This window comes from Lissotriton helveticus, chromosome 6, assembly GCF_964261635.1.
Source record: "Lissotriton helveticus chromosome 6, aLisHel1.1, whole genome shotgun sequence".
NCBI lineage: Eukaryota > Metazoa > Chordata > Amphibia > Caudata > Salamandridae > Lissotriton > Lissotriton helveticus.
The window spans coordinates 1,719,715,512-1,719,740,683 of record NC_136067.1 but is presented as its reverse complement, the minus strand read 5'-3'; the positions used below and the strand labels follow the sequence as shown (position 1 = coordinate 1,719,740,683).

Below are 25,172 nucleotides of genomic sequence, written 5' to 3'. Positions count from 1 at the left end.
TCAGGACTGGACCATTGAAATGGTCCGGCATGTTGGGACGTTGAAAACCCACTTAACTGCTGACTGATAGATGTATGCAAATATCAGCGGAGTGGCCCAGCCCGGCCTCCAGCGGCCCCGGACGGCCACAGACGGTCCCGCCCTTGTCCCGGGCTTCTCCCGGCGCTCTCCCGCACGCTCCCGCGTAGCGGAAGCTCCGCGGTCCTAAGTACTCTGGACACTTTTCTCGTTGGCTGATAAGCAGGGGGGCGTGGCCAGCGGGGAGAGCAGCCCAGGTGTTGCTGGATGGGCGCGCAGGGGCTCCTGGAGACTGGAGTCCCTGCCTAGCAGCTCGCAGCCCCGCTGGTCCAACCGCCACTCCCGCGCTCCTCCCAACAGACGCCTGAGGCTATCAGCCTCCTCAGACACAGACGCGCTGCGGGACCCGCGAAGCGGGTCCGGCGAGTCGTCGAAGAAGCCGCCTCCGCCCTGCAGAAGCACACCAGGTCACCAGCGTAGGATCAGGTAAGGACAGCAAACGAACAGCAAACAAATCCAGGAAGGGTCCCAGCTAGGTGGGGGAGAGTGCCGCTTTTAACTCCGTCAGCAGGGGGGCGTGGCCAGCGGGGAGAGTAGCCCAGGTGTTTTGCTGGATGGGCGCGCAGGGGCTCCTGGAGACTGGAGTCCCTGCCTAGCAGCTCGCAGCCCCGCTGGTCCAACCGCCACTCCCGCGCTCCTCCCAACAGACGCCTGAGGCTATCAGCCTCCTCAGACACAGATGCGCTGCGGGACCCGCGAAGCGGGTCCGGCGAGTCGTCGAAGAAGCGGCCTCCGCCCTGCAGAAGCACACCAGGTCACCAGCGTAGGATCAGGTAAGGACAGCAAACGAACAGCAAACAAATCCAGGAAGGGTCCCAGCTAGGTGGGGGAGAGTGCCGCTTTTAACTCCGTCAGCAGGGGGGCGTGGCCAGCGGGGAGAGCAGCCCAGGTGTTGCTGGATGGGCGCGCAGGGGCTCCTGGAGACTGGAGTCCCTGCCTAGCAGCTCGCAGCCCCGCTGGTCCAACCGCCACTCCCGCGCTCCTCCCAACAGACGCCTGAGGCTATCAGCCTCCTCAGACACAGACGCGCTGCGGGACCCACGAAGCGGGTCCGGCGAGTCGTCGAAGAAGCCGCCTCCGCCCTGCAGAAGCACACCAGGTCACCAGCGTAGGATCAGGTAAGGACAGCAAACGAACAGCAAACAAATCCAGGAAGGGTACAATTAAGTATGCGGTGAGGCTTTACTTGACTTAGCATATTATTACAAATAGACTAATATAAATATGCTGTAGGACCCGGCACCCACTGATATCAGCCTGACAAGAACCAAAGGCATTAGCCCAGTATTCTCAAAGAGAGCTAGTCAAATGGGAGGACTTATATGTTAATAATACATTTCTGTCGTTAGATGATTTCACAGGAGCAGCACCAGATACCCCCTTGTTATGTTGTGGAGCCAATAGCATGTCGAGCGCTTGAGTCCCTTCTTGTGGCTAAGTCTACAAGGCAGCTAATCTCTAAGCTATACCGCTCCTCTGTCCAGAATACTTCAGTAAGGGGGCTTACTAAAAGTGCTAGGTGGAATGAAAATGGGATAGGAAATATGGGAGCAGATATGGTCCTTCTGGTCCTTCTGGTGCGTGTAAACAGGCTTGGTGTCTTACAGGAGCAGATTCTGTATAATGTATTCTGTATGGTGTGGAAGGAGCTTTGTGATCTGCACGACCAGACTTTGGAACTCGCTTCCTCTGAGGTTAAAAGAAGAAACACACTTGTTGGCTTCAGAAAGGCTTTAAAAACGTGGCTTTTAAATCTCCGATGTGGTTTTAAATAGGCCGGTATAACTTGTCTGCTGAGCTAGCGCCTTGACACCTTCGGGTGAATGTCTCGTGCTTTATAAATGTATTCTTCATTTCATTTCATGAATTCATTACATCATTACAAGTTTCTGCAGCATGCATATTATGCTCCTCTGGCACTGCACAGGTTTGGCCTCCAAGAGACCTCCACTTGTGCCAGATGCAAATTTTCTGCACCTGGCATGGTCATGCTGTGCAATTTAATCCCACTGGAACGAGGTGATGATTGATCATGAGATGCCCAGCGACCCGAAAGTCACAGTGCTGAGGGAGATCCCAGTTTCTCACAGATGTTATAAAGCCCTAGACTAATGCAAACAAAGAGGATGTTGGCAGATTGCTGGGGCTGTGGGAGATCTCCCAAACATAAGAGTTGGATTGAGTCTCATATATATTGTCGCGAACTGTTTGCTCTGTATGCGACACTGCTTACCCGGTATGTCTGGGACCCTCTCAAATCATTCCATTTGACCGCATCTCTGTGACCCAAGATGCTAGGTACCCTCAATGAGATACACCATACAACAAATTGTAAAGTTTGCTGTATGACTTGTAGTACACTGGTGGGACACACATTGTGATGTATGGCACTACTCTTTTATTCCTGTACTTTTGGAAATGCCGGAGTCGATGCTATGGTTACTGCCTGACTTCTGATTTGATTTACTGCTGAGTTGTGCATTGCACGAACGATACTAATCTGATAGTGTGTCTATTGGTTTTATATTGTATGTTCAATTAATGGCAATAAAAATTAGAAAAACATGCTTTAGGACAGCCAGTCTGACACAATGTCATCCGGAGGTATCAGAACAAACTAGTTACATAGGGAACCATTATGAATAAATGTAATATCGAGTGCAAGCGGAAGGTCCTTGGAAAAATGTTACATTAGTGAGCCCATGCAAGAGAGTCTTCTTCGAGAACAGCATCATTCAGAAATAAAAATAATGTGTTACCTGACTATGTGCAGCGGAATTATAAACAAAGCACAAACATGATGAGACATCCATTTTGAATAAGATGGCATCAAGGCTTAATTGAGGTCTAGTTAGCATAAGTCAAGACACCACTCTTTAACTGGTGATGGCAAAATCATTTCAACTGCAATAGTATCATATTAGAAAATAGGCGTGAAATTATTTGTAAATTGATATTCTCTACATTTTTAATAATGCACATTCTTGATTTCTTTTTCTCTGTCTCATTAACTATTGTGAGAAAAACTATCACTCCTTCCACCATATCCTCCCTCCACAACTTTTCGTAAACACCCTACTTATTTTGTAACCACAGGCTCAATGAACTTTTAAACTGCTTCTCCATTTTCTTTATTTCCTTCAATCTTTCTTTCTTTCTTGCCGTTCAATCTCCTTTAGTCAGGTGCTTCACATTGAATGGGTCTGGGCTGTTGCTTTCTCCCATTCATTGTTTGTCTCGGGAAATCTAGCTTTCTAATAATAAGAGTACCCTCTAAAGGAAATTGCAGGCGATTGTCACCAGAAATATACTCATGCCAGTCTCTTATCCATGCATGTGTACTGAGCCTGATATCCGCTAAAATTTCATACTGTGTCGAGCCTTTGGGAGGAATCTTCTCTCCCTCCACAGGAGGTACACAAGGAGATTTAGGCTTTTTCAAAACAGCAATCAATATTCTCACTCAAAATAATCCAGAATCCTCACAAAACAAAAACTAATAAGCAAACAACCGCCAATCTCAGTGCAGGTATGTCAAAGTCAACCAATCACAGCATGAATATTGGAAAGTTCAACCAATCACAACAGTGATGTAGACGCTGTCAATCAATAACAGTTCAACTCTTTGGTGACGTCCCACCAGTTTTTGTGAATGCAAATACCAGCAAAAAGGACTTTCCCACAAAACACACAAACAATAAACATATACAATTCTTATCCGCTCAGCCTAAACAGGAGAGAATCAGCAAGTTAAATGAAAGGTGTTCAAGGTGTCACCAGAAGCCTTTGCTTGATATTGACAATCCCAGTCACATGAAATTTAATCCTCTACATGACATGAAGTGGTCAGTGCAATGTGGTCTCTTGAAATTTTTCCGACGGAGCTAAAGGGGCTACTGAAAAATCTAGTGGGCCACACGTAAAGGTTAGGGATGAACCAGTTGCTTTGGAGCTCAGCTATTAGGTTATCTTTTACCATGTGTGTGGGTAAGTGCAATTGGAGTAAAGCTAGGTAGACTAGTCTTTGGGGCATGACAGGTGCGGTTTGTGTGCAGCCCTGGGCTAGCCATTCCCCTTTTCATCAGGCAATGTTGTCTTCTGCACTTACCTCAAGGATAGTCCTGCTGTTTTGGTATATGGTCTGTCATGTGATGATTTGGTACCTGTAGTCTGATGTAAGAGGAGTATGTGTGCTTCTCTGATCGTCACGTAGCCTGCCTTTTTCTCAATTTGGTTGTCTTATTCGTTTCCCCGAGATGCGAAGTCCCTGCCCTCGGTATGAGCAGCACATTTTTACAACAGCCATGCGCCAAGGTAAGTTTAGCTCATCTGTCGACAATTCTGGGAGGTCCCCGTGTGCAACAGGGGTGCCATCTGATTTTAGAAACCGTTGTCTTCTCCATATGCCTATGCTAGAGTGTACCCTGGGAGTGACGTACGTGGAGTCAGAGTAAATGGTTACCATCTTCCCTGAGCTTTGGGTGAGAGCTTCCATTAACACTGTCAGCTCTGTCCCTAGTGCTGAGAGGAGAGTCAGCTGTGCGATGACGAGCAGCACGTCTGAGGCTGCTTGACTATGAGCCATCACTACAGCTGTCTTACACATGCTTCTTGGTCTGTTGTGGAGGATCCATCCACAAATAGTGCTTCACTTTCTGGGATGAGATCCTCCTCTGCCTGGCTGATCCCCTCGGGATGTGAGTTGCACAGTCGTAGGTCTCCTCTCCCTCCTTGACCTCATACCTAGAAAGGTGGCTAGATTCACCAAATGGCACCTTACTTTTCTGATGGATGGCGTGGAAAGCATCAGCTCTTAGCCTGACACCTGTTGCGTAGTCAGTGTGCTTTTTCTCTTTTGTATGACCACAAACACTCAGTGTTTGGCATGCAGTGTTAGTGATGTCCCCATCACGATGGAGGTGTTTTTGATGACAGCAAAGGATGGTGCTGCCAATGCCTATTCACATGGAACATGACCCTGCATGACAAAGTCCAAGAGCCCACTGTAATATGCTAGGGGCTTGTGTCTTGGGGTACTTTTGAGTTAGGACAGTTGTCATGACTCTCCCGTCACTATGACTAAAGACGAAAACTTCCTTCTTATAGTCAGGTGTCCCTCACACAGGGGAGTACACATCTGTTTTTAGTTTGGGAAAAGTTTCGTACATTTCAGGTTGTCTATGTTAATTACTCATGGCTTGGCTTTGCCTTCTTCATGGCCCCAAGTAAGAGAGCAATGAGTGTGCTGTAGTCAAAGACCCACTGTTGTGCATAATTGTATAGTCCTAAAAACTTTTGCATACATTTTTGGTCTTTGGTGGAGGCATTGCCCTGATAGAGTCTACGCGGCCCGGCGTGATCCGCCGACCAGTGGCAGAGACCACATAACTAACCTCCTGCTGTACGTACTGCATATTTCCCTTTTCCATTTTACACTCTTTTGTGGCAAGTACAGTCAGGAGGGCTATTGTCTCTTGGTAGCACATGTCCTCTGAGGGATGCATACCAGGATGTCGTCAGCAACTGTATGCGTGTGCTGCTGGATTGAAAGTCGGCGACGTAAAGAACACTTTTTTCACCTAAAAGTAGTCGGTGTCTGCGGATATAGTATGACAAAGTGGTCCGGTACTACGGGGAACCCAGGGACCACGATGTCATTAATGGGGGCATAGGTACTGCACTAGACTCCGCCATTGCTCTTTTTGACCAGAATGATCGGTGTATTGAAGGGATGGACCCTTACGGGGAGGACCTCTTGGTCAACTATTGCTTTGGCCATGAGTGCTATACCCTCGTCTGCCTCCTTGGAGAGCAGGTATTGGTGCACCCGTAGCAGGATGGCCCCTTCCTGCAAAGTTATTCTTATGGATTTGGCGGTGTTGATGAGTCCTACGTTTTAGGGACTCTTGGCCCACAGCTCTAAGGTCTGCCAGGTCAGGTCCTCCCTGGACTGGAAACAAGCATCCTAGGACAGGTTTCGGAGTTTCACCCCTCCTCAGCCAGGATAGCTTGACACCAGTGGCATGGAGAGCACGGGACCCACGTCTGGGCATACCCATCCGAGGTGCCAAATGCTCATGATCTATCCATCTTCTCATTTCAGTACCATCACGGTACAGTTTGACTGTTTGTGGCATATTCTTACCCAGCTGATATTGGAGGCGTGGGTTAGCCGAGAGTGGAGTGTTTTAAACGCACATGTCTAGAGACCATTTGGTCTGCTGTATATACGTGGAGATACCATTGGCTGCTTTGGCATTTCTTGTCCAACACGCACAAGAATATGTAGTGGGCTAGTCTAACTGTATAGCACACAGGGGCACTGAGCGATTTATTTTACTTTATTTTATTTGCATTATTAGTATTTCTTTTGGTTGGTGGTATGGTACTTTTCTCTACTGTTCCTCCGCATGGGTGGCACTACATGGTCAGCTGTTGTACTATCTGCTTTTCTAATCATCTTTACTATTATTCCCGGACTTTAAAGGCCAGCTTTTGTTTGATGTTGAAGTTTAAGGCTGGATAACAGCCATTGATTATGCATATGATTTGTTTGCAGATTTCCCCTGACGAAGGGTGTCTGGTACACCCGAAATGCATTGGGAATGATATAACCCACGTTCATCTGGAATTTGTGTATTTTTGCTGAAATAGTACACAATTTTCAACCATGCTTCAGAAATAAAAAAAGCGTCATAGAAAAGATGGAGGATCATCCCCAAACCTGACAAGGACTGCACACAGATGGGCTCTTACCGCCCCCTGGCGCTGTTAAACACAGATTACAAAATACTGGCCTCCCCGCTAGCCCGGAGGCTGGCCCCCTATGTGCCCCGCCTGGTGCACCAAGACCAGAACGGCTTTGTCCCGACACGCCACACCTCCTACAATATCCGCCGCCTTTTCCGAATACAAGAGTATGCTACCCAACAGTGGCCCAGAGCAGGATGCCTGATATTAGACCTAGAGAAGGCCTTCGACTCGGTTGAGTGGCCGTACCTGGGAGCAGTTATGGAAAAGTACCAGCTGGGTGGAGGCTATGAAGCCATGGTGGGCCTGCTGTATGACAAGCCGACAGTCCGAGTGCGCACGGGCACATTGCTCTCAGACACCATCAGGGTGCGAAGAGGCACTAGGCAGGGCTGCCCCCTGTCGCCTCTATTGTTCTCCTTGGTCATGGAACCCCTGGCCACAATCCTCAGGACACAGGGACCTGAATGGGGGATTCCACTAGCGGATGGCCTACACACAGTGTCGCTGTACGCAGACGACTTACTGCTGTACGTCCGAGACATAACTGACATCCCTGCCTCCCTGGCCGACGTCTTTCGAACTTTCGAAGAGATGTCAGGACTGCGAGTTAATTGGTCCAAATCGGGGGCTTATTCCTTTAGCCCGGACACGCCCGAATGTGACGTACGCCTGGGCGGAGGTAGATTGCAATGGCATCCCACTACGTTCCGCTACCTGGGGATACGAATATATCGGAATCCAATAGATGTCCTGGAAGGGAATCTCCTGCGGGCAATTGCCTCGGTTCGGGCGCAGATCAAATTCTGGAACACCCTACCCCTCAACGTACCGAGTCGTATAGCACTTACCAAAATGATAGTGCTGCCTAGACTGCTGTACTATTTCGCCAATATACCCACTTACGTGCCGAATAAAATATTTCGTGATCTGGAGATTCTGCTGCGTAGCCTCATCTGGAATACGGGCCGACCCCGAGTAGCGCTGACCAAGCTCTACATGCCAACTGAGTCGGGAGGCCTGGCGGTTCCCAACATGGAGCTGTACTACCTCTCGGCGCAGATGCAATGGGTGACGGGGTGGCTCAGCGGCAAACATCTCGAGGATACTGCCTCGGACACTGCTGCCTGGACGCAAACACAAATCTGCACGCTGTTCCACCCGATAACCCGATCTTCCTGCCCCTCACAGTTGCACCTGGCGGTGGCGCGCAAGTGCTTCCTACGTTGTCTGCGACTCACCCGAGCAACGACACCATACGCCCCAATACTACCCATTTTGGGCACTCCAGGACCAACGGACGCACTGACTGTGCCTCGCTTGGCTAGCTGGACGCACGCAGGGGTGGACACTTTGGGCGTCCTGTACGCTGACGGAGCGCTGCTCCCCTTTGTGAACCTGGCTGCTAACACGGAACTCCCAGCTGGTCAGTTCCTGCTACACGCGACTCTCATACGCACACTTACTGCCTCCTGGGGCGATGTGACCGAAGAATTACCGATGCACAGCTTCATGCAGTATCTACATGTTATGGGAAATGGCTCGCACGTCATCCATTGGCTGGCGCAGGCCCTACAGACGCGCTCGCAGCCATCTACATTGCCGCTACGGGAAAAGTGGGCGACGGATAGGGGAAAGGCCTGGACTGACAAAGAATGGGCGATGATCCTAGCCGGACCGACATATGTCCCACGCAACCCCCGCTTCAAAATTATTCAATTCTACATCTTGCACCATGCTTATCTTACACCCGACAAAATAAATAGATACTTTGCAACCACGGATGCTGCCTGTCCATGCTGCTCTCTGACTGGAGCAGACCTTTTCCACATGCTGTGGCATTGTCCTGACATACACACATACTGGGACGAAGTCATGACGCTCCTCACACGCAGCACTCGGACAAGACGGAAGTCCTCATCCTGGGATCCTCGCCCTCCGCCTGGGACGACTCCTGGTGGCCCCCCGCCCTGGGAACTGCACCCAAACCGACAGACCACGCACGCAACCTGGGCTTCATCCTGGACTCCTCCCTCTCCATGACCAAGCAAGTCAACGCAGTCTCCTCGTCGTGCTTCAACATCCTGCGCATGCTACGGAAAATCTTCCGGTGGATCCCCACCGAGACCAGGAAGACTGTCACCCAGGCCCTCGTCACCAGCCGACTGGACTACGGCAACGCCCTCTACGCCGGAACCACCGCCAAGCTCCAGAAGAGACTCCAACGGATCCAGAACGCCTCAGCCAGACTCATCCTCGACATCCCACGACACAGCCACATCTCCGGACACCTAAGAGACCTGCACTGGCTCCCGGTCAACAAGAGAATCACCTTCCGTCTCCTCACCCACGCACACAAAGCCCTACACGATCAAGGCCCGAGCTACCTCAACAACCGCATCAACTTCTACGCTCCCAAACGACACCTCCGATCAGCCAGTCACGCCCTCGCCGCCGTCCCCCGCATCCGAAGAACGACAACAGGAGGAAGGTCCTTCTCCTACCTGGCTGCCAAGACCTGGAACTCCCTCCCGACCGACCTGCGCCTGACCCAAGACCACCTCGCCTTCAGGAAGAAGCTCAAGACCTGGCTGTTCGGGCAGTAGCAGCACCCCCCCCTAGCGCCTTGAGACCCTCCGGGTAAGTAGAGCGCTCTATAAATGTCTATGATTGATTGATTGATTGAGCAGATACCACACACGTGGGAAGCGTGTATCTTGGGGTTGTATAAACGCACGAAACTTAACAAAGTGCGGACGCGCTTCTGGGACATGGGGCTTATAACGGCCAAACGCCTGCTTACCAAGCATTGGAAGGCTGCGACCCCCCCCCCCACACTCGACACTGGCGCGCCTCCTTTACCAACTGGGCACGAGCGGAGGGCACGGTGCTCCTCCGGGAGGAAACAGCGGGGCTCCGTAAATTCTCTATTGCTCAGCTCTGGGGCGACCTCTTTAAGGCATTCCAGCACACCTGCCAGGAACGGGGGATCACTTGAGATAACAGGCAACATCGCCATAGCGATGCCAACCAACACCGAGAGCAGAAACGGCCCTGTACCCCTCTCCCCCACCCCCTCACCTCTTCCGACCTCACGACCTACACTACCGGATACAGGCACTTACAATTCTCCGCTGTACACCAGACGCCTTCGCGGCACTGCGCACACACCGCTGCCCTTGCCTCAGCCTGCCCACGCCGACTGCGGATGCTGATAGGGAGGTGCCCCCCCCTGCAGGAGGACGATCACCATGTAAACGGACTCCACCAACGACCCGCGGAGCGCTAGCTTGCACTCTGACTATACACCACAGGCAACGCCAACCAGCCCCTGCCCGGGAATAAACCTCCCCCCCATTTCTCCCTTTACATTGCGGGATGCCCTGCCAGGCCCCGCTTTACAATTGCTGCCACATATGAGAACCTGTGACGATCACCCCCCCCCCCCCTTTTTCCCTTCTTTTTTTTACTTTCTTGACCCCAGGTTTTCCCCGCCATTGTATAGGCATAGGGAACAGTTTGTTCGCTGGCCAAGTTCCCTGACCGGGCCCCTTTCTTACTTCAAACGAGGACACTAGATGCAACATGTCACTATCAGGTAGCGATACCTTATTGACCTCATGCTACCCACAAATTGCGGAGACACGATGACACTTACACACTACCAGAGGTACGGACTAGTACTCAGCCTCGCACGTGTTAGCCAAGGATTTGCTGCGCTGTATATTAGCCACTGCCACGTCCTTAGCGACCTCCCAATGACGTAACTGGGAAGGCACACAGGCTCCATACTGCTGGATATCTGAGCCTTGATCGAAATGGCTGCAGACTAACCCTGCCGAACATAACCGCTTGCTCCTATGCCTCAGTGAGCTATACTAATACACATTTTGCCGCTTCACAGGCAGCATTACGGACACAGAATTGGTGAAACATCTATTGCTGATCCCCCCCCCACTATCGACTACCACAGTTGTCTCTCAGGCTATCTGTGGGGACTTGGGAGATTACTATCATGGCACTAATGCTGGGTGAAAACTGCAAAGCTAATTTTGACGAAGAAAGACAAAAATCTTAAGATCTGTCACTTATATAGCTAGGTACCAGATGGCTGCAAATGCAATTTCTTAAGATTTGCCGCCGGACCCCCGGGTTGCCGGCTAAATGGCTGTGTCATCCAGTTAAACATTTACCTGATTGTTGTCTGCTCGGCTGGCCCCTGTGAGCCGTAAAATGTAAACTGTATGATGTCAACCTTCTGCACAATAAAGGTCTTCTAAAAACCCCCCAAAAAAATATAGAAAATATGGATGAATACATTGTTTGCTTCTTTTTTGTAAAATATTGAATGTATTGTTTGTTTATATTGAAAATTCACTTTAAGGCAGTCAATGTTGTTCATAATAAGGTGTAGCCATTTTATATTTCAACAGAAATTTGTAAAAATGTATGACTTCTTTATAAAAGTATTTGCAAAATGCTTTCTTACTTCACAGGAAAAATCCAGTCCATTTCCAACAGTTTAGTCACCCAGGAGACAGTGACTTTCAAGATGTGAGTAAGGAAAGCCAAGAGGACATTGATGACAGGCCGGAATGTCCATATGGAACTGATTGTTATAGGTAAGACACATGTGGCTTTTTCCTTGTATGTTTAGAGCCATGCCACTCTGTTATTGAGAATGTTTAGGTTGATATCTTATGAGATGTAGTCATCTGGTTAAACTGAATTATCTCAAACTGTACTTATACACCCCTGCTCTACCCTACAAACCTATCTCCCGCATGCAAAGAACAGTTCGCATAAATGTGCATTGGCCATACAGCGAAGAGACCATGGGTGGCAAAATCCTGTTACGCAAAGCCTCTGGCCACAAACAGTGGGTGTTATCAGCCCAGGCAGGTTCGGCCCAGGGCCTGGATAGACCCTACAGCCAACTTCTGCTGCGTATGACTAAAGGCCATGCACAGTGGATTTGGGCTGTCAGCAGTGAATGGCCACAGACCAGTTTCTGTCGGCAGCCCTCTCTGAGCATGTTCTGTTAAATGAACTTATTAAGCGCTCGAATATCCAAGGGTGTCTTAGCACTGGTTTCTGAGTGACGTGAAGAAAAGATATATAAAGATTTATAAATAGATGAATAACCAGGTCTCAAGAGATTGAAGTAATCAAGTATGGATAAAGCAAGTGAAGTCACTGCTGATTTCAGAAGCTGAGGAGGAATATAAGTCAGAAGTTTTTTTTATCATCTTCAGAATATAAAATCACTTTAGAAGAAACTGCATTGGCTTGGTCAGTGCCGGAAAGCTTGTCATTCATCAGAACACCCAGATTGCGTTTTTTGCTGACTGACATGGGAAGAGGGCCAAGCCCATGAGGCCACCTCTGTAAGCTCTTGAGGTCAACAGACAGGAATCCAGAAAGAGGGATGGGCACCAAAGAGCAGGACCTTGGTCTTGCCTGAATTTAGCTGAAGGAAGTTCTCTGGCATCCAGGTGCTGACGTTAGGTCATGTGGATGGAACAAAATGTATGTAATTTGGTATGTGCATAATGGGACTATCCTAAAGGACATGGCAGTAGATTCTGCAGGGCCTGTGATACCAATCTCAATTTGACGGGACAGCAATCTGCTATGGTGGGCAGTATCGAAAACTGCTGACAAATCCAGTAGAATCAGTGCTGCCCTACCTTCCGAGTCAAGGGACATTCTGATTTCTTCGGTAGCCTAAATTGCGGCCATTTCCATACTGTAGTCTGAGCGAATTGAGTGGCATCCGAGAGGATATTAGATTAAATGAATTCCGTGAGTTGGGAGTTTATTACTTTCTCTGTAATCTTGGCCGACAAGGGGAGACAACATATTGGACGGTAATTATTTGGATCAGAGTGGTCCAAAGAAGGTTTCTTGAGGAGAGGAAGAACTGAGGCTTTCTTCCAGCACGTCGGAAGGGAACCAGACAGAATTGCATGATGGAAGATATTGGTTAGGACCGGTGCAATAATATCTGCGACAAGCGCACTGATCCTGAGTGGACAGGGGAGCCAGGTTTTGCTGCTTTCGCCAGTCGTGCAACTGTATCAATGGACTGGGGCAAAAATGGAAGCCACTGGGGAGTGACTTGGGGGAGTGGTGTTGCCACGAGGGAGAGTGTCTGCAGTGGAAAAGGTGTTTTAAACTTTTTCAACTCTTTTTAGGAAAAAGCTGTCAACCTTATTGCAGAAGAACTGGCTAAAATTAGTTGGTTTGCAGTATGGATTCATCATGAGTTTGGTAATAGTTTGAAAGGGTTCTTTAGTTGAGTTCTTGGCTGATTCACTCTTCTGGTTGAAGTAGGGTACCTTGACTGTAAATAAATTTGGTTTTATACATACATAAAAAGTTTTGGCCTTTTCTACTTATCACAGTGCCATTTTTTCTTTGCCTTCTGCAGCACTGATTAGGACCACCACCAGCGGAACCGCCTCAGGTGGTAGGTCAACTTGGATACCCCTTGGGTTTATGGGCCTGGCTAGACTTGTTTCCCTCTGGTTAATTGCGACATTCGGTTTGTCAGGAGGTCTCGCTCCCTCCTGTGCCTCTCTAGGGATAGTTTGTGCAGTTTGGTGCCTAGGTTTATGAATAACTTGCTGTGGGGGTTTAGGGTTTCCCGGCTCAAGAGCCTGCGGATTATTTTGAGCGATAATGTTTGGAACCCGAACCACAGATGGGGGAGCCGTTGCTGGCATCACATTATGCTTCAGGATCCCTACATTACCCGCAACTGCTTCCTCTAGTGACTTAAGGCGATCTTCTATTCTCGTTAGTCTCTCTATCAGCAACATGGTTGAGCTTTTGATTAACTGTTCCATAGTCCCCATCAGATCCACAACGGGAGGGTCCCGTCTAAACCGTTGCGCTGGGGCACCTAGAGCCAATATGGTGGTTGACTTAGGTGGAATAATTTTAGCAGATTTGCCAAAATCAGTGTGACAGACCTTTTCCCTCTGTGGGTCAGTTCCCCTTCTCCTTCTTTTTCTTGGGGGTGGACCATGTAATATAGGTTGCTTAGTAGTAGTGGACTTTTTACGCACAGCCTTTGCTGCCGGTAAGGGTTTGTCAGGTATGACCTCCGCTATCGGTAATAGTTCAAAGGGAGAAGATAAAGCAAGATCCGAAGTCAAAGTTACATCTTGCAAAAGGAGTGTAATTGGGATACTACCAAATATTGTATCAGAAACCTCAGTCACTTCGGGTCAACTAATGTGCAAAATTGTATCTAACTGCGTAGGAGCAGAAGAGGGGCGTATGATTTTAAGTAATTCGACAGAGCGGCGCCGCTCTGCGCGTCGCTCTGCAAGTGCATTTTCCCTCTCAGTATCTGGGACTACCCTGAACACAAAATCGTCCAATGTCCCCTTGTTACCACCAATAGCCAAGGGCAATGCACCTTTTATAGTACTTGAACTCATAATGTAATACAATTATAGCCAAAGCAATGTAGGGCACATAGAGAACATAAACAACTGTAGGAAAGAGGAACCCAGGCCCACTATGCTAGAGCTTACAACTAGTATGGCACTCTGTTTTGGGCTTGCAAGCAGAACAACACAAATATCAAAGGGTAGGCCCAGCCCGGCCTACCTCGGCTCCTGAGGGCTACAGAGGGCCAGCCCTTTGCCCGGGCGTCACCCGGCGTCCCGCGAGGCGGGGCTTACGCTGCTTTTATGCGCCTCCTGGCGTGGTTTGAGAGCGCGCGTGGCGCATGGGCTGCTGGGAATTGAAGTTCTGAGGCTGCACTCCGCTCGGCGGCCACGCTGCGTAGATGGTAAGTTGCAGCGGGAGGCAGGGAGCACCACAACTGCAGCCACCCCACTCGGTCACAGAGATCAGGAGCGGCAAAGGAATCCAAAAAGGGTCAGTGGCAAAGAAGATTAGTTCCCCGCTTGTGCAGGGGCTTACGCTGCTTTTATGCGCCTCCTGGCGCGGTTTGAGAGCGCGCGTGGCGCATGGGCTGCTGGGAATTGAAGTTCTGAGGCTGCACTCCGCTCGGCGGCCGCGCTGCGTAGATGGTAAGTTGCAGCGAGGCAGCGGGAGGCAGGGAGGCAGGGAGCACCACAACTGCAGCCACCCCACCCCCAGGCCCCAAAAAATTATTATTATTTTTTTTTAATCGCGGGGTAATGCGCGCACCCCGCGATTTAAAAAAATAAATAAATACAATGTTGGGGGCCTGGGGGGTCCTTGTGGGACCCACTGAGCAGGCCTAGGGGGTCAGGGTGCTTCTACCCTGCTCTCTTTGCGTGTTTTCCACCTTTGTTTCACTGCTTTCTTGTGCCTTGGTTCTACCGAGGCATACTATGGCTGCCACCACTTCCTGGTTTGGAGTTTTGACAGACAGTGGCAGCAGGGTAGATACACCCTGACCCCCTATGCCTGTCCAGGTGGTCCCACAAGGACAAAAAAGGCCCATATATATATATATTTTTTTAAACCTGGTCTGTTTTTTTAAAAATTACCCCCCGGGGGGACCAAATCGCAGCGGCATAGTGATAAAGAAGTGTGGGGGGTCCACAATCCCCCCCACACTGCCCGGGACCGCCGCCCCCGGGGCAAAGCTACACTGCCCCTTGGCGCATACTGGAGGCACCTGGTGGGCTACTTGGCCCCCAGGGACCCCAGTATGCAAGGGGAATTAGTTCCTATTCTGCAAACACGCCAGGGGTTGCGCTGCAGAGAGGTGTAAAAAAGGGTGTGGCCTCATTACACCTCTCTGCAATGCAGCCCCCTGGCGCATACTGCAGGTTCCAGGTGTGCTAGTTGGCCCCCAGGGACCCCCAGTATGCAAGGGGAATTAGTTCCCCCTCTGCAAACACGCCCGGGGGCTGCATTGCAGAGAGGTGTAAAAAAGGGTGTGGCCTCATTACACCTCTCTGTAATGCAGCACCCTGGCTTATACTGGAGGCTCCTGGTGGGCTAGTTGCCCCCCAGGATGCAAGGGGAATTAGTTCCTCCTCTGCAAACGCGCCAGGGGTTGCGCTGCAGAGTGTTGTAAAAAGAGGGCGTGCCCTCTGAACACCTGCCTGCAAAAATGTAGTAAATCAGTATAAAAAAATAACAATTAATAAATTTAAAATTTGTCATTTAAAAAACCTTCGAAATTCAATGAAAAAACCATAGGTTTCAGGCCTTGTATAGTTAGGAATTCGCATTTAAAAAACCTTGCAAATTCACTTAAAAAACTATAGGTTTCAGGCCTTATAGAGTTAGGAATTAGCATTTAAAAAACCGTGCAAATTCACTGAAAAACCTATAGGTTTCAGGCCTTATAAAGTTAGGAATTAGCATTTAAAAAACCTTGCAAATTCACTGAAAAAAACATAGGTTTCAGGCCTTATATAGTTAGGAATTAGCATTTAAAAAACCTGGCAAATTCACTGAAAAAAACATAGGTTTCAGGCCTTATATAGTTAGGAATTAGCATTTAAAAAACCTTTGAAATTCACTGAAAAAACCATAGGTTTCAGGTCTTATACAGTTAGGAATTAGCTTTTAAAAAACCTTTGAAATTCACTCAAAAAACTATAAGTTTTATGGGTGTTATAGTTGGCTGGACATTTCACTCATTCAAAACCATTGAAATTGCTCCTATATAGTTAGTTGTACTAACTATATTTCGCGCACCCGCAATCCACTGCTGATGATGTCACATATTAGATCATTCATGACATGGTCAGTGACATCACTGATGACATCTCAAATGACATCACTGATGACATCATCCACGTGACAATCACAGACACCTTTTCATACACTATTAAAATCTTTCATCACTCTTTGTAAAATACAGAGTATCATATTTGAATCCATTGTCACAGCAATACAAGTATCTAAAAATCCACTCAGTGATTCATAGATGTATACACACATCTAATCACTTACCTGTAGATTCACTCATACATGCTGTCAATGAACAATAGAACAGGGGCGGTGGGTGACATTTGAAAGTGGTGGGGCGCAAAGTGATTAGCATATTGCACCGTAGCGAGCGAGCGTAGCGAGCGAGCCTGAACCCCAAAAGGGGGGTTTTGGGGGATAATCCCCCCCAAGAAAATTTTGAAAAAAAGGAAGAAAAATCATGCATTTTCAAGCAAATTTGAGAAAGCAGAAAGGTTAATAAAGCAATTGTGAAAGTGCAGTTATTACATTAATAGATGGCATAACACAGGTAGCTGCTTATTCAGTATAACCACAGAGCTTCATACATTCCGTCCTATTATGCTCAGGTGCTGAATTCAGACTATAAGAGTTTCATGGAAATCTCAGCTCTAAGAGTAGAAGAAGTTGCACAGCAGTTGGGAAACAGCCTTCACAAAGCATTGGGAACCACGCCTTACCTTTACCACGTTTACAGTAAATAATGGAAATAATAAAATATTAACATATTTGTGTTTGTTAGTCACATGAAATGAGAAATATTGCCCTGTCCAATGTATCAATACCAAAAACATGCACTTACCACTACCATCATTTTCAGGCTACCAGACCTCTGTGTGATTTTGATAGCATTTAGAAGCTTAGCCAGGGATCTTAAATCTGGAAAAATATCCACTTTCTGCCAGTACTTTTGCCCAAGCCCAAGGTAGCCCTCTGTATTTGTCTACACCTTCTAAAATCAAATGCAAGGAGAATGTTCCTGTTTTTGTTCTCCTAACTGTTCTCAAAGTGGAACAGGTGATCTGAAATGCAAAATTTAGTGAGAACCCTAGTTGACAATTTACCAAAAGGTATGTAGTGCTTCTGTTACGACATTGGAGACCTTGGACATCTATTTTAAAACTGGGCCTAGGTGGGTGGCAGGAAACAACACAGAAAATGCTAACAGGTAAAGAAAAATACTAGCCAAAACTAAAACACACACAAACATCACTTAGAAACCGTCTCACTTTACTGCAAAATCCACCCCAGACCTTATCCCTCACTTAGTCGCATTGTGACTGTTAGGCAATCCTTGATACCCCCATGGTATCCCTGGGCCTTTTGAGGTGCATCCAGTATCCCAAGACATTTCTCTAGATATCCACACAAGATTAATTACAACACCGACCATTGACAGTACATTTCAACACCACAGCATATTTACTGAACTGAAATAATGTGTTTTTTGTGCAAGAATCATGTATTTTTTCAAGTCAATTATCAGCCCTTTGCCCTGCCGTGGTATTTAAGCTGGTACTTTTTCGGAGACAGGTGACTGTTCAGGGGCCAAATGTGGTGAGGCGTAAACTGATTTGCATACTGCACCATAGCGAGCGAGCCCGAAACCCATAAGGGGGTTTTGAAAAAAGAGAAGAAAAATCGTGCATTTTCAAGCAAATTTGAAAACTTACAAACTGCAAGTAACAAAAGGATCTCTCTGACAAAAGCAGTGACTCACTGACCTATTTACATCATATGCATGTTGTGATCTGCATCAGGTACATGTTCTTTGCAGCAGGCACATTAACCTTCTGCGCTGCCGCCTGCTGCCCTGTTCACTACTGGGACCACAAACATAGGCTAGCTCTGCCAGACTGCCAACGCACCTCCATATATAGGCCAACAACTGATTTTTCTATTTTTTGTTTTATATAGCGAAATAGACCCGAGACATCGGGTATCAGAGCGCTTTACATGAGCACCAGTTTTGTTACATTACCATTAATGCCTAAATAAACCTCACTTTACATGAATGTGTCTTATAAAGAGTCTTGGATAAATAGGGTGAATGAGCACAACACATAAGCGGCAACTTGCTTATTCATCTCAACCCCTTGGAACCCTACATGCCTTGCCCTTTCTTCCACCCTGCCGTCCATACTGCAGCAACAAATGTTATTGAACCACTACCACCTTGTCAACTTTGAATTACAAAATATGTTAGACTTTTTGATGTAACATTCTCAACAAGCAAGGCATTGTAAGCAGCTTGAAACAAGCATTTACAATGCAATGGTTTCGCCTTTGGAAAAGTTAGAGCTATTGGCATTGTAAATGACAAAATTTGTATATATGTGTTGGTTTTGAAAACAGATAAATAAATGGCATTGTCATTAGTTTAATCTCTGCAGTCACTCTGCAGTCCCTAGCACTCCATAGCACTCCCTAGTCACTCTGCACTCCCTAGCACTCTGCACTCCCTAGCCCTCCCTAGTCACTCTGCACTCCCTAGCCCTCCCTAGCCACTCTGCACTCTCTAGTCACTCTGCACTCCCTAGTCACTCTGCACTCCCTAGTCACTCTGCACTCCCTAGTCACTCTGCACTCCCTAGTCACTCTGCACTCCCTAGTCACTCTGCACTCCCTAGTCACTCTGCACTCCCTAGTCACTCTGCACTCCCTAGTCACTCTGCACTCCCTTGCACTCCCTTGCACTCTGCACTCCCTTGCACTCTGCACTCCCTAGCAGTGCCTAGTCACTCTGCACTCCCTAGCACTCCTGGTCTGGTGCAGCTCATACTTCTCACTGATGACACCACCCCTGCCAGCTCTCCACAAGCTTTAGATTTTTTTTTTAAAGCTACAAAAAATATTAGGTGTAATCCATTCACACAGTATTGCCGTATTCCTTACCAATCCACTTCATCACATAACTGTTACCACAAAACATTTCTGCACACCTCTAGTCTCCAATCTGCTAACGTTATAACAACCATTCAGTGGCACTGAGTGACCCTTTGCTCTTTTATGCGGAGCACCTCAAAGTGAAACTCATACGTGCTGCCTGGTATTGATTCACCTACTCCCGACATGAAATCTCTCACAAGTGAGTTTAGATGAGTAAACCATCTGTTTCCACACATCAAGGGGCATGATTGTTGCTCTCTGACCCCCCCCCCCCTGTTTGACCCTCAAGCCCCAGCCGTGAATAGAATGTATATGTTATAGACATCATTAAAAATCATAGTGTGTCGCCGAGAATGCAAAATGGCATATTTTTCACAAACTGCCAGCCTCAATTTAGCGCAAAAGATCCACTCAAAAGTATACACATATACCTGTTATAATAACATTTTCAAAAATCGACAATATTAAATAAACGTGAACTGGTATGGAAACAGCCAGGGAACATTTTCATAAAATCAATGTTTTTATTCAAAGCCAAAACACACAAAAATGCAGGCCAATAACAGTCTCGTTAATTCTCTCCTAAATTTCAACATTCTGGGCTAGCACAAAAAGTTAATCGTTCATCATGAGTTAGGCTGCAATAATCCGCCACACGTTTAGTTCAGAGTTTCTGATCTGAAAAAAGGAAATTCAGGGCAAGCTGACAAAGCTGCTTGAAGTGTCACTTAATGTGAAGAGTTTATTTTCTGAGAACGCAGCACATAGCGGCACCGAGGTCAGAGCATAATATGCCACAGCTGTCTCCTTTGTCAGTGCAAAGAAAATACTCCCAGTAAAGAAAGACGTTTCACATTCAGCCCTGCGTGCAGCATTTTAATGGGTTTTTAGCCAAAGGCTTCCTAGAGTAGGTTCCTCCATGATATTGGAGGTCACCATTGTTCAGTGAGGCACATACCCTGGTATGATGCCAGTCATTCTATGACGATTATGGGAAAATTTCCCAAATGCATCTCATTCCAGAACAGTTGACACATTAGTGAGTACATTTTTTTAAGCTGCCCCCACCGCTAATGACAGCGAAAAGCCATTAGCCATATTTAATCCTAAATAATGACAAATGCGAAAAGACAATGTTTCACCATTTTATAAATCAGAAAAAAATGCAGGTAAAAAATAAATCTTGTTAAGGGATTTACACATACATAGTCGCCTGTAAACAGACGGTGTGTCTCCAGTGAAAGCATCACAGCCCTGCACCTATTCACAGTTCCCTCAGCTCAGGCCAGCTGTTGCAAAGTGATATCATAAATGGCTCTGACCTGCTCGGCCCCTGCCTCACGAATCACGATCAGAGCAGGCCCTGCACACACCAGCAGACACATGATCAAAACGCAATCTGTCTCCTCACTGAGGAGACAGATTGTCCTCACGCATGCCCAGAAATTCTCTAATGTCAATGACAGTATATGAATATGTCTTCTATGCCACTTCTGTAGGGGTGTTAATGAAAGGGAGTCCATAGTCAGTAAGAGGAATATACTTGTACCACTCTGTCACTACTTTTCGTTTTGTAATATATATATAACAATTCTTACAACGTGGTGTATTCTATGTCTTATGTAATGCAACATGAAAACATTACCTCAGACTTTTCTCGCATCTTCCTTCCATCTGCCCCAGCCCCACTGGCCTTCCTGAAACTCCTGCATATTTGTGAAATTTCTCTTTCCTCCACAGTCTGTCTACTCTATCCTCGATCCCATCCATCACGTTGTCAAGAAAACTGTTAGAAATTCCGTCGTTCCCGACTACTGGGCTCGCAGTGTGCGCAAACAACAGGAGGACGAGAAGAAGCTCTGAGCGGCCCTACCTGCGCGTGCCCGTCCGTCGGAGGCTTCACTGAGTGACTCAGATGCTCTGAGCTGTCTCGCCCCCGCTTCATCCATCACGCCTCACCTGTCTCCCTGATACTCGGCCCACGGACTTCGGTGAGGAGAATGTATTTTATCCGCAGACTTTCTTCAGGCCCCCCCTGCAAAGCAATCCTCTCTAAGGGGAGGGGGGGTGATGCAACAGCTCCCATGCTCGAGGACACAAGAGAGTGGGCAGACACCTTGTGTTAGTTACTGCTTTTATGCCACACTGCCACAGTCACCGAAGGCCGTCAGCGTCCCCCCTCCAGGCCCTACCACGCGCCGCGTGCGCTTCCTGTTTGTTCACTGCAGCAGGAGTGTGTGGTGAAGGCTCGTGCGGGCTGGACAAACCACAAGAGCAAACCATTTTCATGATTATGATTTTACTTAAGTTTCAAATGTATACTATTTACACTGACCAGCATCCTGGAAGCCAGCCGCCGCCTTCTGCTGTGAGACAGGATCAGGATGTCCCACCCCCACCACGCGTGGCATCCAATGATGGATGCTGCGTGGTGGACCAGCCAATCCTGGCGCTCCATGGAGCGCCAGGATTGGCTAGGGGGTCACATTTGCTGCTCGCCCTGTCGCCCTTTGAAAACACGGGCTGTGGCAGCAAAGAAGCACCCCTGGGTCCCGCTGGGGAACTTACAGTGCGCATGCTTTAGAAAGTTTCCAACTTTCCCAAGCGTGCGCACTGTAAGTTCCCCAGCGGGACTGTCACTGCGCACTACGGTCTGATGCAGCCTGAGTGTGGACTGTCACTCAAGCTGCAGCAGGCCACCCCCCCCTGCGCAATTCCCGCCGGCGGCTTTTATTTAGAACAGCTGCTCTGACTCACTGAAGACATACTGATAGAATTGCGGCCGACGCGATGCGGGTCCATGGTGGCTGGAGGGGCTACGCCCCCACGCCCCAATGGACGCACCGCTGCTGCAATAGAACACTATCAAAAATACTTATACACCTATATCAACATTAAACAACAGCACACATCCTATTCACATATGAAGTCATCCTACTCCCGTATGCAAACAATGGATCATACTTACATATTTACTAAGCAAAACACTTATACAAACACCACTTCATCTATTCATTTAGATAGTAAGTCATACTTAGTGAATTATAAAATCATTATTACAAGTATACAGTTATCCATACAGTCACTCACACAATCATTGAGTCTTATGTATACTTATTTATATACAACAACTGACACATACACTGCCTTTTAATTTTCTAGTTTGTTGGACATGTACCATTGAGAAATATATTTGCTCATCAACACACCCATAAAGAGAGTCACTCACCCAAACTGTTAGAACATGTAGTTTTAACTTCATATATCTACTGAATCAACTATTCACACATCTTTGGACAGTCACACACCCCCCACCGAACCACACACACTTTCACACTCCCATACAAATACTCAGTTAACTAATCAATAACTAATATAGACTTTCACATAGCTAGTAACCAACTGTAGAATCAGTTTACACAACAACTGACAAAGTGATACAGATATTCACACAGTTTATTCACTATCCACTATATTTAGTGAGACACTATAAATTGGTCAAGTAAACAGTCAATTACACTGCTACTAAATCCTCCAACCAAATATTTATATATATCCACTCATTCTTCAATGCAAATTGCTATATATATAATGCATATTTAAATAACGAAGCAAACCACATTCACTGGATGATGTCATCAGTGATGTCATCAGTGATGTCACTGACCATGTCATGAATGATCTAATATGTGACATCATCAGCAGTGGATTGCGGGTGCGCGAAATATAGTTCGTACAACTAACTATATAGGAGCAATTTCAATGGTTTTGTATGAGTGAAATGTCCAGCTAACTATAACACCCCTAAAACTTATAGTTTTTTGAGTGAATTTCAAAGGTTTTTAAAAGCTAATTCCTAACTATATAAGGCCTGAGACCTGTTTTTTTCAGTGAATATATATATATATATATATATATATATATATATATGTCCATCAGACTCTTCCAGTCTCAGATTTACATCATTTAAGTGAGGTGTCCAAAAAAACGCCATGATACCCAGAGCTATAAATCGGTCCACACCTTACAATGGTTTTTCACTGTGTAACGACCATGCTACACTCCATAAGGAAAAATGTAAAGAATAAAAATGTCAATCAAAGAAAGATCTACTTTTTATATTTTTGTATTCAAATTTAAGGATCTGGGCTATTTGTACTACTCAAAATGTTGGTTTATCCATAATGCCAGATTATTCAAATGGTGTTTTGTTTGTTTTAAAATGTGTTTTTGTGCACATTGACTTAAAACTAAAAGGCAAACATATAGAAATTTTAAAAATAACTATCATCTCGTGTTGGAACTCTTTTCCCAATAAAAATGGCACCCCACTTGTATGGTTGGGCAATCACTTGGGACAGGAAAGGCCGAAAAATGCAACTGTGTGAAGAGTGGGAGTGACGTTGGATACAATATACTTTTTGGTGGTGTTTTCTTGATGTATTTGGGCCCGAGGTCTTCCTACACCCAAAGTAACCTACTAACCCCAGACATTTCTGAAAACAAAACACTTGTGGGAGTCAAGGGTGGTGCAGTTGTATGGATCACACTACTTTTACTTACTCTGCATTCCCAGCAAATGCCAAACTTTTGGTGAAATCACAGAATTTGCTGATGTTTCTGTGTGAAATAAAGTACCAGACTATGCAGGAGATAAAGTCTTACCACCCAGCGTTCCCACACTTCTTGTTAAAAAAACAATACCCCACTTATCTGATGGCCCTATTGCCTGGGGCATGAAATCCCCCAAACACACTGTGGAAACATAAATATATAGCTTTCAATTCCAGTCAATATTGGGTTGTGGGTAGCTGTCCGTTTTGGGCTTGGAGATAGCCAGTCCCCATGGAAACCGACTTTTAGACATTTCTGAAAACAAAACACCTCAATCATTTCAGGGTAATGCAGTTTCCATAGATCTCACTACTTCTTATCCAAACTGCCCGCCAATCTTCAGACTTTGGTTGAAATTGCTGAATGTTTCACAATTCTGTGTAGGGAAATTTTGCAATCTGTAGGGAACAACAAAGGACCTACCTCCCAACAGTCTCAAATGCCTTTCATTAAAAACAATAATCTGCTTCTGTGGTTGGGCCAGTTGCCTCAAACAAGAAATGTACAGAACACTGTGGAAAATGTCAAAAATGTTGCATAGAACTTGCATGAATTCTTGGGATGTGGGTAGCTGCGGTATTTTGGCCCAGAGTCTGCCAGCTCCCAAGAAAATCTACCAACTCCAGACCTTTCTGAAAGCTAGAGACCAAGGGGAATGTAAGGGTGGTGTGTCTTACGTGGATACCGATACATACAAACGTCATATCTATGCCTAAATTGTCAATATATGGAGGAAAATCAATGTCTTCATATTTATGACAGAATCTTCTGGAATCTGCAACCAGCCGTAAAGGTCCTGCTCTCCAGCATTAATACACTTCTTCGATGAAAACGTGCCCGACATTTGTATGTGGCTTTATCGTACTGGACAGGAGTGGGTCAAACTCAGCCTGCTAGTGATCTAATCTACGCATGGTTACAGTTTTAGTCCTACCTAGCCCAACCCAAAAATTGGGGGTACCATTTTAAGCGTGAGAAGTGCGAGAATGCAGGATGCTATGACTTTTGATATAGGCTAGAAGGTCCAGAGACTCTGTTGCACAGATATGGGGATACTGCTTTTTAGATCGAGCCTAGCGGCAGCTCGCTTGCTCTGCGAGCCATGCAGTAGTAGCACTCTCCTCCAATATGTTTCATTGGCTGGT

General features: G+C 46.8%; 1 protein-coding gene across 3 annotated transcripts in view; it reads left to right on the top strand.

Annotated features, from left to right (window-relative positions):
* APLF (aprataxin and PNKP like factor) overlaps positions 1-25,172 on the top strand; it is a 791,103-nt gene that overhangs the window by 543,237 nt on the left and 222,694 nt on the right. For all 3 annotated transcript variants that reach the window (XM_078649586.1, XM_078649585.1, XM_078649587.1), the window contains exon 8: positions 11,325-11,450. In XM_078649586.1, the coding sequence (XP_078505712.1) occupies positions 11,325-11,450 (126 nt within the window). The remainder of the gene's footprint in view (positions 1-11,324; positions 11,451-25,172) is intronic.